Below are 16,243 nucleotides of genomic sequence, written 5' to 3'. Positions count from 1 at the left end.
TGTTCTGGAGTTTAAAAAGATATGTTCACAGATCGCGAAAATTGATATAAAACCGAAGACACAGGCTTTGTGTCATTTTCTACACGAACACATGTAGCCTCGCTATACCACCTTATATGATATCGATTTACTTTCTGTTATTCACCTGTATACCATTGGCTATTATTATCACCTATTATTTGCTTTATCTCTTCCATTCTTCCCCGCAGGCGGATATCAGTTTCAGCAGATCGCCTGACGTATCTCCACATATACACGTCACACGCTGGTGACGTCATAGCACTGCGCACAGTTCAAAACACATAGTAATTCCTTTTCGTCATGATGACAAACTACATAACGAATTGAATAATCGCCACCAAAAGGATATCACGCATTCAATACTAGCGCACTGTTTTATACCGAACAAACCAGGGTTAAAGACACAGTCTTGATTTTGTTTATTTGAATGTTGTTTATTGCCATGTTTAGTGTGAATTTTATTCCTTGTGATCTTCAAGTACTAAATATGGCATATACAGCCAGTGCATGAGATCCCTGGTTCGAAACCAGCTGTACCTGGTTGAGCTGCGGCTTTAAGTTAGGTCAGATACCTGGTGAGGTCTGGTTGTTTCCCCGGAGAATGGCCGTAATTATTTAACTGATATAATCCGGACTTTAGGTCGTACATATCAAACAATCAATCAAACAAACAAATACGGTTCCATAGACGACAAACAATTCACAGAAAAAACATAACACATACTGTTCTCGCAGTGCATCGTTTATATCTGTTTAGTAATGTCTGTATCATTTTAAATCATTTTTCACAGCCCTCGATGGCAGAGTAGTATAAGGCGTTTTAGCTAGTGTGCATCAGCAACTCATCAAAGGCGTGGTATTGGAATTGGAAAAGCTGTTAAGGTGCTTGACGAAGTGCGATGAGTTTGCATTGAACTCTACCTGGATTCATCTCAGTTGTGAAAATAATTATTAGAACGACGCAAACATCTATTTTTAGGTGCAGATAGGTAAGATAATGACGGAACAAGGGAGATAAGAGTGATCACGTTTTAAGTATGGTTAATTCTCATATATTTAGCACGTAATTGACCGATCGATTAAGTCCATCATTTATTCATTAAACCATCCGTTGAGTCATTGATTTCGTCATTCAACGGGGGTGGCAGTTATGGATGAATTTATTGTGCAAGTCGTTTTTTCAATTAATCATTCATTACATCCTTCGATAACCCATTCCTTTTATGTAAAGAGTGTATACACTTGTTAACAGACGTTACTGTTAAACAAACAGATACTAATACATTCTTGGCTTTGATATAGATTCAGGGAACATACCAGTTTTGTATCCAGGGCCTATAGCAGGACGGTCAGTCCCTGTTAGAGATGGAATATAGCTTATCTAGCAGCTATACACCCTGTCTTCAAATTAGTAAAGGAACATCTAAAAAGGAAACAAAATTAGATTGTTCAACAAGCCATTCGAGTGGACGCGTCCTAATGCTGTTAGCTGTAGTGCCACGACGCCATTAACGCTGATGTCCTCAGCTGACTCAGACAACGAATTGCCAAATCGATCCAGGCCTGTTGTTCTTATGACGTATTGCTTAAGGAGTTAGGTAAAACGGCCGCTCGGTGCAGGGAAAGGTGGGACAGACAAAGATCAGACGTCATCACGCCCCGCCTCCGTTCTCCGACAGCCAACCGCTGCGTTTGTTTCGTGCCTTGACCTCATTGATTCCAAGCTACTAGCGGGCTTTATATACGGCTGTTCTCAGCAGCCGTGTCAGCTCACATCGTGATAAGCAAACCTCTGAGTACTACTACTGCTAGCAGCGATATACTACGCTCAACGCTCAACACTCCTCAGCTACAACGTGCGTTTGTTTTGGTCTGAATTAAGACCCTTTGTATAATTTACTTGTCATTGATACAATGACATACGGTATGGGGGAGACAGAAGCCAGGACATATCGGCGGGCAAGTTCCTCTTCTCAGGGAAGCACAGCTAGTTCTGTAGACCGTGGGTCCCGTGCCACCACACCCTTCCACCTGAGGATTTCCCCGTGCCGAGGAATATCTTCCGCACCCCATTCCCGATCTAGCTCCGTCAAGAGAAAACCGCGGCCCAAGGAGCTCGAACTGATAACATGCCGTCAAAGAACAAACAGCATGCCAGTATGCACACCAATACAACTTTCCGTATCTTTTGAAGACATTCCCGTTTCGAAGCTCCAGAGAGTCAGGTCCTTTTCTAAGACGTCCAAAGGACTGGTAAATAGAGGCGATTCCTTTAAGAGAAAAAGTACATCAAGTGTGTTTAACTCTTCGGTGAACAACTGTGCCAGCGAACCCGTAGAGTTTAACAGAGACCGTACGTCGAGTTCAAACTCCCAGAGCAGCACAAGTCAGAGTGTGGACTCCGGTAACGCACCCTCTTTCTTTCGGGTAGTCATGCTGGGAGCCGTCGGGGTGGGCAAGACAGCTCTAACTCAACAGTTCATGACGTCAGAATACATGGGGGCTTGCGACACTACTTATGGTAGGTACCCAACATTCTATACCATCAAACATGCTGAGCAACGAACATAAAACCGTCGCTTAAAACTATATGCTGTAACCGACAGGTAACTCAAGAAATTATTAGTCAGGAAAGAAGAGAGAAAGACTTGAGTTCAAGTAGCGCACAAACTAAAATATAAAAAGACCATTACATCGAGAGTATATCCAAAGTAGTGACGTCTTCGTGATAGTTGACTAATGGTCACATGTATTACCGGTGTCAAATCTAGGCTCTTGACAAAATACTTGTCATGGTTTTACTGTTCATGTATATGCGTAAAAAGTAGCAACGTAGACACACACACTATCGCCATGTCTTTAGGCGACAGAATTAGGTTAAAAATCCAATGATGTTTGTTGCAATTTATTAGACGTCACTGGCTAGAATGAGTCTTTTATGTCATCTCATTTAATATACAGATGCCGAAGGTATTGTTGTTTTTTATATATATATAAAAGAGAATGTTATACAGTATATGCGTTTATCTGTTATTCTACAACTGGGATAGTCTGTACAGAATTCACACCTGACTCTCGGGTTTTTTGTAAGTCTTTTGTCCTAAACCCAGGTAATGGATGGACACGATTGTAAAATCAATACGGTATACGAAGTGTGAAATAAAGTCCACTCTGTTGATAGCCTTTAACAAGAAGTTGATTACCAGCACGTTTTCCATAGAGTCGAAATGAGTTATAGGGAATTTATCATCTAAGGGAAATATTGGCGGCGGGAATCGACAGACGATGTAGATTAACTATGCTTGTAGTCATGCTGAAGTGGTTATTGAGACGGATCATCCACACATAGTGGCTTAGAAAATAACGTTTGTGGTCGTGTTGGAATGGTTATTGGGGCGGATCATTCACACATATACTGGCTTAGAAAAGTGACAAGTAGTTTGAAGTCGTGTTGGAATGATTATTGGGGCGGATCATTCACACATATACTGGCTTAGAAAAGTAACAAGTAGTTTGAAGTCGTGTTGGAATGATTATTGGGGCGGATCATTCACACATATACTGGCTTAGAAAAGTAACAAGTAGTTTGAAGTCGTGTTGGAATGATTATTGAGGCGGATCATTCACACATATACTGGCTTAGAAAAGTAACAAGTAGTTTGAAGTCGTGTTGGAATGATTATTGGGGCGGATCATTCACACATATACTGGCTTAGCAAATAACAACAGTTTGTAGTCGTGTTGGAATGGTTATTGGGCGGATTATCCACATATATTGACATAGAAAATAGAATCTTGATGGAATGGTACCATTCCAGGGGTACCAGTGCCATAATGCAACAGAAGCAAATAGTAATTACGAGTAGACAACTAAAATATTTTTTGGCGCGCCTTATGTAGAATAATGAATTTGCCTTTCCCACAAATTTTATTTTTTACATTCTGCGTGAAATCGAGAATGAATCTTGGTTTTGTAAAAAAGTAGACATGATTGCTAACCATGGTAACAACGGGGTTGTATGCTTATACGCGTTGTGACTAACAGCAGAGTAGTTATGATCAATCGTATCAAAAACAACTGTAACATAAGTCACATTGATCATATCTAGAGTCGGTCCTACATTCGGGTAGACCTTTCGGGTCTTTAGTGTTGGTGGAGGAGAGGGGAGGCTATTCATAGAAACGTAGATGCTATATTTGTGCTGCAGTAGAGGTTAGACTGTGGTCGATGTGCGCCTTTCGTCATATTCTCTGGTGTGCCGCCAGAAATAATCCTTTAGCTCACTCTCCTGAAAATCCCAGATCTGAGTTCTTCATCAGGGTGATGGACTACATGCTGTATTTTGAAGACTACAATAAAAGTCAGCCTATAGCCAGCTGTCCGCGGGATTTGTGTTCACTCTAGTGGACCAATCCAGGCTTTATCGTATTGATTAGATTCTGATAACCGAGCTTATGTATCACGACAGCGCCCTGGTTCTCTGTAAATTTGCACACTCGACCTGGTGACAGATACTACGATCTGTTGACATGACTACACTACGCACTCACAGAAAAACGCTGTTTGGACCTGTTATGTTATTACAGAGATATATTGACTGTATGATTCCGTTAATACCTCCAGTCATAAAACTCACCGCCATCGTAGAAGTGAATTTTTTTTAAATATATCGTCAACAAACAAACAATCAAACAAATAAATAAATAAATGTTTTTTGTTTCCTTCAGCAGAAGAAGGCTATGCGGCCCGAACAGTGTCTGTATTATTGGATGGAGAAGAGTCGACCGTCGACTTCATCGACCCCCCGGGAGGATGTGTAAGTATACCTAGAAACCCATAAAATACTTCCACAGTATATATGCCTGACTTCCAATCGGCTCGGGAGTCTGCCACCTTTTCCTTCATTGCCGCTCTTTGTTTGTGTATGTCTCCTACAGAGTTTAGTAAAGGTCACCTAAAGAACGAGACGTCAAATGGGCAAAAAAATCAATCACGGTCTCTGTTTTACATCTGTTTTTCTGATCTACGGACAATGGTAATGCCTATGGTAAATACGTCAGAAACGTTTACACTCCCAGACCGGCCAAATCGATTCAATACATCTAATAAAGATATTGTTAAACTCATATGCCGTTTTAATGTCACTGTGATATGGCTGAAATTATTGTGGCTTTAAAATCCAAATCATTTATTTTTCTTTAACGTACCGCAGTACAATCCGCACCGGTAGGTATTGAAGATTAACACGTCCTCAGACTAAGATATTGCCATTATTTTCTCTGTACAGGCCATTAGTGAAGACATCCCAGTAGACGGCTATGTTGTTGTCTATTCCAAAATCGACAGAAGTACGTATGACTACGCAGTAGACATCTTACACAAACTACGCCACGAACAAGGCTCCGATCGTCCGATAATTCTGGTGGCAAACAAAATTGACGTGGTTCGAAAACAACAAGTTTCCACCGATGGTAAGTCTGTGATTTTCTGCTCCCTCTTGGCCATCTGTCTGTGATTTCTTCTCCCCCTTGACCCTCTGTCTGTGTACTTCGGGTAAACAACTCAGAATACCTTATTTACAGAGGCTATTGTTACCGTTAACGATATTTGGGCCTGCGTGATATCGACATCACACAACCAATCAAGGCTGATAGCTGATCGGTTTGAATCAACGTCCCCATCTATTGTCCGGGTTGCTTTGCCTATCAGATCCCTGAGAACGTGAGGGGTGCTTCGGTAAAAACTACGATATTCAATAGCTTTCTAACTAGGACTGGAAGTATTTTATGTCCGCTGTTACAGTGGAGTTTAGGCTTCTCGAGAATAGAAGCATCAAAGTCATAAAAAAATTCCAAAGGCACCCACTTTATCTTCATGTGGCTGTGGAGTCAATTTGTGTCTCGATTTGTCAAACAATTTACTGCCCTCTTCTCAGAAGTCCCATCGATACCATACCACTTAACGACATTTGATTTGATTCAAAGTTGACGTTGAGTAGCTATATAAACGATCGTGAAGCTACATCAATTACGCTCGTCAGCGATGTATATGTTTATGTAAAATCAATATGTTTTCAAAGGGCTTGCATTTTGAAGCCCTTAGAATGAATACCATGAACAGAACTATAAGTGAGTTGTAATTCAGAAAATGTATTTTTTCTCGTCCACTGCAGAGGCTCACGCTGTTGCGAAACAATACGGCTGCAAATGTACAGAGACGTCGGCTGCCATCAACCACCAGGTAGACGAACTGTTAGTTGGCTTGGTCAGCCAAATACGGCTTAAGTTGTCCAGTGGCTTGGACCACCCCAGTGCCCACACATCACTGGATAAGAAGTCACCGAACAAAAAATACAAACAGGTTGTCAAAGGTGCGAGAGGACTTCTGAACCGAATATTGAAAAGGAACAGTCCGCATTTAAAAGCGTGTGATAACCTTTACGTGTTGTAGTCGTGAGCGATCACTGGGTGTATTGACGGCTTTGTCATTAATCTAATGCATCAGGTCAAAGAGCGAGCTGGAAAGACTTCCCTTCGACTATATAACAGCCAGAAGGCGACTCTACCAAAGATGAACAGCATGCTCCGAGTCTGAGCACTTTGCCGGCGAGCGCAAAAACAGATGCACTTCCTGTCGCAACACTGATTGGGCAGGAAAGAAATGTTCCGGAACTCAAAAATGGTCGTCCGGGGCAACCAAAGATCTTTTCCGGAACTCGCGCGCTTTTGGCACAAAGCAGCAAGGAGGAAGTGATTTGTGAAGCTCGAAGCAAAAATTGGCCTCATAAAATTAGTTCAGCATTCCGGCGGTGAGCATGCCACGTAGCAGCCGTGTGCAGTCTGACAGGCAGCCTGTCTCAGTTAAATGAGCAGCTAATTGATCTAGGCCAGCAAACAAGCATTGCACAAAACTAATGCTGCTGTGAAGGGACAATCTGTGGCAAGATGCACAAGGCGGAACAACAAAGACTTCATATGTCTTATATGTAGTAGGCTTATTCGTGCTGAAAGAGGTAACAAATTATCCCGATAGGTGGCAGTAATCAGGCAGCCATGCCTACGAATAGGACCTCTTCTGCCGTAACATTCAGGCCCGGTAATGTCAGCGATATAACTGAATGGTAACATTTAAACACTGCTACCCGCTGAACAGTTGTAATAACATACAGTTATCTCAACAGCAGTTATATAGTTGGCAACAAATTAACTGTACATCTATTTTTATACCAAAGATACTCGAATATATTTTATTACGTGTAAATAAGCTGCTTTGGACGGTGGTGATTTTAGGGGTGAAGGCAAGGACTGTTTGTAAACTTATTTCAACCTTAGCTTTTAACCGAAATTTTACATAAAAATTGATTGCTTCAGTGGTGAAATTTATAAACTAACTACCAATGTTTGAGCTATAAGGTATGAAATGGAAGAGTAACTACACCCAGTATAAAACCATAAAGACATAGTATAGTTGTCTACTTATTGCGAAATGAAGTATGAACTAAACTGAGCATTATGTCCCTTACTAGTTGTTCACAGATGTATATTTTTTTACCAAATGGAAAGTTAATTATAGACTGAGTGTAAAGCTATGTTTGGCCGTCTACATACCACAAAATGGCCGACAGTGGTACCAATATACCATTATTGTGACCTCAGCGTTTGGGGCACGCATATCAACCCTATAATGTGACTTTAGTATATGATAACCCAGGTGCGATGACCATGAGATATTGTATCTAGGGTACTTAGATGTGGTATACGGGTAAGGTATAATTACCCTGCGCCGTACAAACTGATATGTCTCCGGATTAAGTCATATGACCGTGAGATGACTAGGTCTGTAGAGCATAGCTAATGGCACCAGGAAATCTGGACCAGATTAAATCTCTAGTTAGAGCTAATGAGATGAGCAATGGATGCCGCTTTGTGCTGCTTGTTTTCATCTCTGACGGACAAAATTGTACGTCCCCTCCTTGTTAGGGACAGGGTTTTAAATGGAAAAAGAACGACCTGGATACGGCTCTAAAGAACAAATCGAATTATTATTCCAGTCAATAATACAGCGACTATATATAGAGCTAGGCCTCAGCCCGCTATATAGTGAGGTCGATGACATATTGTTTATTTGTGCTGTTTGGCTGGATATTTGGTATTCCTGTCAGATTGATGGTTGAATGACCATGGTCGACCTTAACAGCTGCTTTATTGTAACAGCTGCTGTATGCCCGACCTGTGGGATAATTTGATACTATATATTTGCTAATATTGTTTGGTACCTCATCTGTTATAGTATATATATCAGCCGCTTGTGCGGTGTAGTTATTCCTAGCGGAATGTGAATAAAGGAGTGGCAGAAGCACGTTCAACGTTCAGATGACTAAGACTGTTACAAGCGGAAGTATAGTGGAACATTTCAAAATAGTTTGACGTCATCATGTTGGTGACTGTACCACTGTTTACTCATATATGTTATAACATCCCCCGTGGTTTTACATTTGTCGTGGCTACCCGCTGTCACTGCGTGAATCTTTAATATAGCTATTATGATACTCAGATAAAAACATTGTATATCAAGTTGTGATGTATCCATAAATCTCCTTGACGGAATATCTGTTGGCACCTTTGACTCCAGCCTGAGCCAAAACTCACAAAAGCTGTCGCACTAAAGCCAAGAAGGCTCAATGTGGGCGCAGTCGATAAACTATCAAATTACTCGTCTGGAATGCGGCAATACCTTCTTGAGACACAACCGAATGATATGCTGGCGTTGTTTCTTTCGAGAACCCGGGGTTTCGCGATTTCAGCGCCAATCCAAGCGAAACCTTTTCTAATAACAAAGAGCCATTTGGTACCTAGTTAGTTCCTACAGATGAAAACCAAGGTCATAGTAACAGCATGTGATTATAGCATTAATGATAATGGAGTTGTTGTCATGGTGATCATCATTCCGCAGCCGTAACCATAGTAACACAAATCATCATTGTCACAAGTAATCATTGTGTATATACAACTGGCGTCAAAATGATTGTTATCAAACTATTATCATGGAAAAATATTATGTATAAAGAAAAAATATATATATATCTATATATATATATATATATTTACTGAAATAAACGATGCTTGAGAAACATTCATTATATGTTTGTTTGTGGTGTACTATTTAAGGGTACTTATAGTAGCTTGTCTTAGATGGGGTTTTTCCTCTCTTTCTTTATCCGAAAATAAAGTGAACGCTACACCTACGTTAGTGTGACGCCAATCTTAGCTTTATTTAGATAAGAACGGACAAAATAGTTCACACAGTTTCCGCTTTAATCTAAGGAAGGAAACGCAAGGCGTGTAGCGATTACTACGTCAGTCTAATCGGATTCTCACAAATATAGCCTTAACAGTGAAGACGTATCAAGGATGGAATAATTTGGTTTTAAATGCATCGAAGCATTATCATACATCACGACGGAAGCGCCGTAAGATCGCATTCAAAAAAAGGCAATTAATATTCAATTGAGTAGAGTAAGAAAATGGTAGTGTATATTAAATTGAAAATGATTATTTTCTCTAGGTTTTCTTTTTACGGGCTGCTAAATTTAAATGCAAAACGGATCGACGACCACGGTGTCGATCATGATGATTTTTAATATATTTTAAAGTCAAGTTTGCAGTTACAATTGTTGTTACACAATAATTAATTATATTTATTTTTTTTTTATTTATTTGCTGGGTGTTTTGCGTTTTCACTTCTGCGATGGCGACCAGCATTATCGTGGGAGAAAACCGGGCAGAACCCGGGGGAAACCCCCGACAATCCGCAGGTTGCTGACAGACCTTCCCACCGACTACCGGAGAGGAAGCCAGCATGAGCTGGACTTGAACTCACAGAGACCGCATTGATGTAATGAACTATATGTGCAAAGTGTGAGCAAAGCTTTATCCGTGTAGCCAATCGCTTACGATTCCGTTTCACGTAAGTTGTGTCTTATCTATACATGAATGGAATAACCCTGGTGATACTGGCAAATACATGCTCAGGTGTGTAGCATAACACCATTTAAGCATATATACATATATACAACTATATCACTTATTACACTTAAAGAAAATGTTACTTGTATGATGTCTGAACCTTCTTATGGGTGGAGGAAAACGAAACAATAGACAATCTGAATCTTTGCTTCAACAAATATCTATAGCCCGTTGTTAATCGGTGAAGTCTCCCCTCAATTTACCTCAGTTAGTGTTTTATTCGAACTGTTCATGGAAATGCTTACATAGAACCATATTACATGTCTGTATTAAGCAAAATTAGGTTTAAAAAATGCAGTTTATTAGACGTCATTAGTCTAGAATTACTCAAAATTATATCACATCACATTTAACATAATAACATTGTAACAATGCAAAGGGACCAGTCAACAAATGACATGCACGCCTGATTCTTATCGAGATTTTATTAACATCATGATTTCGTGTCAGGATATAGAGAGCATAGTGTGGTGAAGAACGACAAAACAACAGCAAGGCACAAACTGTTGAGGCGATGGAGTCTTACTCTGATGGGAGACTGAATGAAAATTCCCACGCGTGCACAGGGTAATTTCAGAGGCGCAGGGTAATGTGACTCATTTATTGAAGAAACATAACTTCAAGGCAGATATACTCATCCACTAAATATTTCCTCGTAAAGATAATCACATCTTTGTGGGCACCTGCCATCTTTTTAATGTGTATCTGGTTTATACATTATAAATAATGTCAGGTGTGTAAAGCACCTTAGTCAGCACATTTCATCCTTTACCGCTCGACCAAAATAATTCATCAGAGACAAAAATTTCTCTGACCAAAACTTTTCGTCCAAAACAGAGTTTCGTTACAACACAAATATTTCATTTCAAGACTCAAGCACCAAGTAACTGTTTAAAACGCATGTTAGCTCCATATCTGATGATGTCATGTTCTCACGATTAGAATGACTCATTAGGTTTGGAGGTTACATGTAGATTTAAATGGTAATTTGTTTTGGATGAGATTTTGAGTTTTGACATAAAAGTTTTGTTTTGGGGAAAATTTTGTTTTGAATGACATTTTTCCTCTTGGGTTAAGAACTGTGTTTTGGTGAGAAATGTTTTTCTTTGTGCTGAAAATGTATCGCTGACATTATTTTATTTAAAATGTTTGATACGGAAATTTTGTCGTTTTCAAAAGAAATTTCAGATTTATTTTCCATTTAAGACATACAGTCAATATTCTGGATATAATGATGTCAAGAGACATTTAGTACTCTAGTTACAATAATGTCAAAAGACATTTCCGGTACTTTATATACAGCGTCAAGACACATTACGCATATTCATATTCCAGACACGAGGCACAACCTTCCATCATGAACAGAATATATGGCCTTTGTGTCACTTTGTGGACTTTCCTATTTAGGGCTAGTCACAATGTTAACCTTTATAACCAATGATCAAAACATGGATCCTATTATATCTGTGAGCAGGTGAAATATGAGCTTCTGATTCACAGGAAAGTTGATCGTAAATCCTATGACGCACGGAACCTGCCTGTCGGGGTTATTGGCTCTGTGGACCTTTACGTATGATATATTCGGGTTCTGCAGTGACGACTTAAATAAATCCAACGGTAACTAACCTATAGTGCTAATGTGTAAGCGCAATTCCTCGGCTTGTTGCTGTTAATTGGTGATAAAGGTTTAGTAGGTTGCCAGCGAAGCGAAATGACTCGAGAGCCTCTCACCATGCAATGCGATCGATATGAGTTCAAGTCCAGCTCATGCTGGCTTCCTCTCTGAACGTACATTGGAAGGTCTGACAGTAACCTGCGGGTGGTCGTGGGTTTCCCCCGGGTTCCACTCTCACCATAATGCTGGCCGCCTTCTCGATAACCTATCACACCAATCAAATAAATGAACAAATTTCACCTCTACCACGGCAGCTTCTGAAATCATATATTTTCTAAACATTGCAAAGTGACAATGTCTGTTATTGTAGCAATCTTCATATAATTATGGCAATTCCCATAATTTTAACAATCCTTTTAATGTGGACACAATGTGAGGTCATTGTCTGTTTAAGAGTGGGGTGAAGGGCAGCAGTACAAGCTGATGCAGTAGGGTATCACCATATGCGCGCCTTCATATCAGCAGATTTTGTGTTAGTCTTCCCATCCCGCCTCCGCCCCCACTGAGTACCAGCCCTTATTGTAACAGCCCTTGAAGTCCGGATTATCACCTCTCGTTGCCTTGTGTAGGGTGTGTGACATCAGCTGCTTACCCGCGTCACACCGACCAGCTGTTAGGGACAATCTCGAGGGATAGTCTATATATATATAAATATATATATATATATATATATATATATATATATATATATATATATATATATATATATATATATATATATATATATATATATATATATATATATATGGTCTTGGAAAGAACAGCTGGTTGTATGTGACAATGTGTAACTGTATAATTCAATCTATAAATATATCAGAAACGCCAGGATTTTGAGCTCTGTACCAACGAGGTAATATGACATATGATCTCTGACACTATGATAGACTTTCATGATGCAGTAATAAGTCAACCATTAGTCACAATGTACTTCTTTGTCCCAAAAATAAAAATTAACTGTGTAAAGAGATGTATTCAAGGTATTTCAAGATAACATAGATCTGTTTGTAAGTCATAGCAGACAAACCCCCAATCATCACACATTCGACATGAAGTTGATGTGAATTTTTGTTCTTTCCACGACGACAATACACCAACATCTTGTGAGGTTTTGCTGATTGCTGGTGTGATTGATCTATGCTTATGATAACTTTTATTTTAGGAGCTGTGGATGGGTTTTGTGACAATTGCACCGTCCTTTTCTCTGTGTGCGAGATAGAGGGATTTCTTCTGATTATATGAGATGTGGCAATTTTCTGTGAGAAAGAGGTGTGATGGATCTCGCTGGGTACGGATTGTGGTAGATTTCTCTGAGTACAGGGTATGGTTGTTTCCTCTGATTTCGGGGTGTGGTTGTTTCCTCTGAGTACAGGGTATAGTTGTTTCCTCTGATTTCGGGGTGTGGTTGTTCCCTCTGAGTACGGGGTGTGGTTGTTTCCTCTGAGTACGGGGTGTGGTTGTTCCCTCTGAGTACAGGGTATGGTTGTTTCCTCTGATTTCGGGGTGTGGTTGTTTCCTCTGAGTACGGGGTGTGGTTGTTCCCTCTGAGTACGGGGTGTGGTTGTTTCCTCTGAGTACGGGGTGTGGTTGTTTCCTCTGAGTACGGGGTGTGGTTGTTCCCTCTGAGTAGGGAATGTGGTTGTTCCCTCTGATTTCGGGGTGTGGTTGTTTCCTCTGAGTACGGGATGTGGTACACTTCTCTGAGTACGGGGTGAGTCATTTTCCTCTGAGTACGGGATGTAGTTGTTTTCCTTGAGTACGTGTTATGATAGATGTGAGATTTATGGAATGTGATTGAATTCTTTGAGTACGGGGCTCTGCTGTTTGGTCTGCATAACGGCAGGTGTGGTTTCAAAGTAAAAGTTGTGGTGTTTTGGTTTAAATTGGAGGTTTGTGCTTTTTACATATATGAGGTGTAGCAGGTTCTGTTCAGTATAAGTGTTCTAAGACGAAAAAAGCGTAATTCTAGATCAAAATAACCAAATCATCTACAGCGGCGTGATTATTGGCATTTGGTATCAACAAAAACAGAAGGCTAAATTTCACCAAAACTTCGTGATTATTGACATTTGGTATCAACAAAAACAGAAGGCTAAATTTCACCAAAACTTCGTGATTATTGACATTTGGTATCAACAAAAACAGAAGGCTGAATTTCACCAAAACGTCGTGATTATTGACATTTGGTATCAACAAAAACAGAAGGCTAAATTTCACCAAAACTTCGTGATTATTGACATTTGGTATCAACAAAAACAGAAGGCTAAATTTCACCAAAACGTCGTGATTATTGACATTTGGTATCAACAAAAACAGAAGGCTGAATTTCACCAAAACGTCGTGATTATTGACATTTGCACGTCCAACACGGTCACTTGTGATTTATACTCTATGTGATCACGAAAACGCTTGATTTACTGGCACGCCCCTTTGTAGCTATATATAGATTCTGGAAAGTACAGCTGGCTGTATATGACAATGTGTCAAAATATGATTTAATCCATATGTTTAAAAATGTCAGTATTTTAATCTATGTGTCATATGAAGGAACGTGCTAAAGTGATATATAACCTCTTGATCTATGGTCTGGTTTCTGTTCTAAAAATCTGAATATTAGCTGAATATGGTATAGAAAGGAATGTATAAAGACTACTCTCATCTGTCATCAATACAAAAAAATCTAAGCAATCATGCGTACAAAAAGTGCATGGAGTAAATGAGATGTATTCTTCGGACCAAAAAAAAACACACACCACGCACAGTTTGATGGCTGATTCTGTCTGTACGGGACATTGTGGGCTTTCCAAGTAAGAACTGTGAAGATTATGTACGATGTGTTGTGGGCTTTCCAAGTAAGAACTGTGAAGATTATGTACGATGTGTTGTGGGCTTTCCAAGTAAGAACTATGAAGATTGTGTACGAGGTGATGTGGGTTTTCCAAGTAAGAACTGTGAAGTTTATGTACGATGTGTTGCAGGTTTTCCAAGTAAGAACTGTGAAGATTATGTACGAGGTGTTGTGGGTTTTCCAAATAAGAACTATGAAGATTGTGTACGATGTGTTGTGGGTTTTCAAAGTAAGAACTGTGAAGGCTGTGTACGAGGTGTTGTGGGTTTTCCAAGTAAGAACTGTGAAGATTGTATACGATGTGTTGCAGGTTTTCCGAGTAAGAACTGTGAAGATTGTGTATGATGTGTTGTGGGTTTTCCAAATAAGAACTGTGAAGATTGTATACGATGTGTTGCAGGTTTTCTGAGTAAGAACTGTAAAGATTGTGTACGATGTGTTGTGGGTTTTCCAAGTAGGAACTGTAAAGATTATGTACGATGTGTTGTGGGTTTTGCAAGTAAGAACTGTGAAGATTATGTACGAGGTGTCGTGGGTTTTCCAAATAAGAACTGTGAAGATTGTGTACGATGTGTTGCAGGTTTTCCGAGTAAGAACTGTGGAGATTGTGTACGATGTGTTGTGGGCTTTCCAAGTAAGAACTGTGAAGATTATGTACGAGGTGTTGTGGGTTTTCCAAATAAGATCTGTGAAGATTATGTACGATGTGTTCTGGGCTTTCCAAATAAGAACTATGAAGATTGTGTACGATGTGTTGCAAGTTTTCCGAGTAAGAACTGTGAAGATTATGTACGAGGTGTTGTGGGTTTTCCAAATAAGAACTATGAAGAATATGTACGATGTGTTGCAGGTTTTCCGAGTAAGAACTGTAAAGATTGTGTACGATGTGTTGTGGGTTTTCCAAGTAAACACTGTGAAGGTTGTGTACGATGTGTTGCGGGTTTTTCAAGTAAAAATTGTGAAGATTAGGTACGGGGTGTTGCGGGTTTTGTAAGTAAGAACTGTGAATATTGTGTACGGGGCGTCGTGTCTTTGTCTGAGAGTGATTGTAGTGAGTTCTGGTGGATACGAGCCATGAGAGTTTAACGATAGCATGGTCGCCGTCGTGATAACTGCCATTTATAAAATAAGGCTACTCGACATAATTAGCTGAGAATATCAGTTCTATATTTGTTTCCCATCCGTATAGTCGACCGTCAAACGAGCGAGGCCATCCACATATTCCATGTCCAAGACTAGACCTTAACCAATACCTCGCGTTACCTAGCGATTAAAAGACGAGCTCTTTAACCAGTCGGCTACGGTCCACTCCCAGCAGCTTGTCGTGTTGTCTGTCTGTTTATCTGTTCGCCAGATGTTGACATTCTATCTGTGAACACGAATGGGTCATTTTGTTTAACGTTGAAGATGAGCGCAAAGCGACTTTTTGCGGGATGACGCAGCTGTTGCAAAGTTCCTCTGGTTTCATTATTCACGAAAACACTTCAGTTATATCAATGACCACGCCCGTAGCCATGGCTTTAATGGAATGAAGTAAGCCATGACGCTGAAACACTTTACAAGGCATTACAAAAAAGACATAAGAGCCTTGTTAAAGAATGTCATCCAGAGGTGAGAGTCGCTCTCTAGACTGAGAAAACTCAAGTGTATGTTCAGTTCAACTTTCCAGTGTTTTT

The 16,243-nt window shown here is 40.0% G+C and overlaps 1 protein-coding gene across 2 annotated transcripts; it reads left to right on the top strand.

The window, feature by feature from the left end:
* The first annotated feature begins 1,805 nt into the window (after positions 1-1,805).
* On the top strand, positions 1,806-9,091 carry LOC135474880 (GTP-binding protein RAD-like). Of its 2 annotated transcripts, none has more exons than XM_064754534.1 (4): positions 1,806-2,542; positions 4,753-4,838; positions 5,310-5,493; positions 6,195-9,091. In XM_064754534.1, the coding sequence occupies exons 1-4, from the start codon at positions 1,936-1,938 to the stop codon at positions 6,470-6,472; spliced, it is 1,155 nt and encodes a 384-aa protein (XP_064610604.1). In that variant the 5' UTR covers positions 1,806-1,935; the 3' UTR covers positions 6,473-9,091. The 2 variants fall into 2 exon arrangements, with proteins under 2 accessions (XP_064610604.1, XP_064610603.1); XM_064754533.1 differs by having other exon boundaries at positions 4,750-4,838.
* The last annotated feature ends 7,152 nt before the right edge of the window (positions 9,092-16,243 follow it).

Source organism: Liolophura sinensis, chromosome 9, assembly GCF_032854445.1.
Source record: "Liolophura sinensis isolate JHLJ2023 chromosome 9, CUHK_Ljap_v2, whole genome shotgun sequence".
NCBI classification, from domain to species: Eukaryota; Metazoa; Mollusca; class Polyplacophora; order Chitonida; family Chitonidae; genus Liolophura; species Liolophura sinensis.
This window is presented reverse-complemented; position numbering and strand designations above follow the sequence as displayed.

Bases quoted from the DNA above. Each gene is read 5' to 3' on its own strand.
- LOC135474880 (XM_064754533.1), top strand. From the start codon at position 1,936: ATGACATACGGTATGGGGGAGACAGAAGCCAGGACATATCGGCGGGCA. The intron at 2,543-4,749 runs GTAGGTACCCAA...TGTTTCCTTCAG, and splicing joins GGCTTGCGACACTACTTATG to CAGAAGAAGGCTATGCGGCC. The intron at 4,839-5,309 runs GTAAGTATACCT...TTCTCTGTACAG, and splicing joins TCGACCCCCCGGGAGGATGT to GCCATTAGTGAAGACATCCC.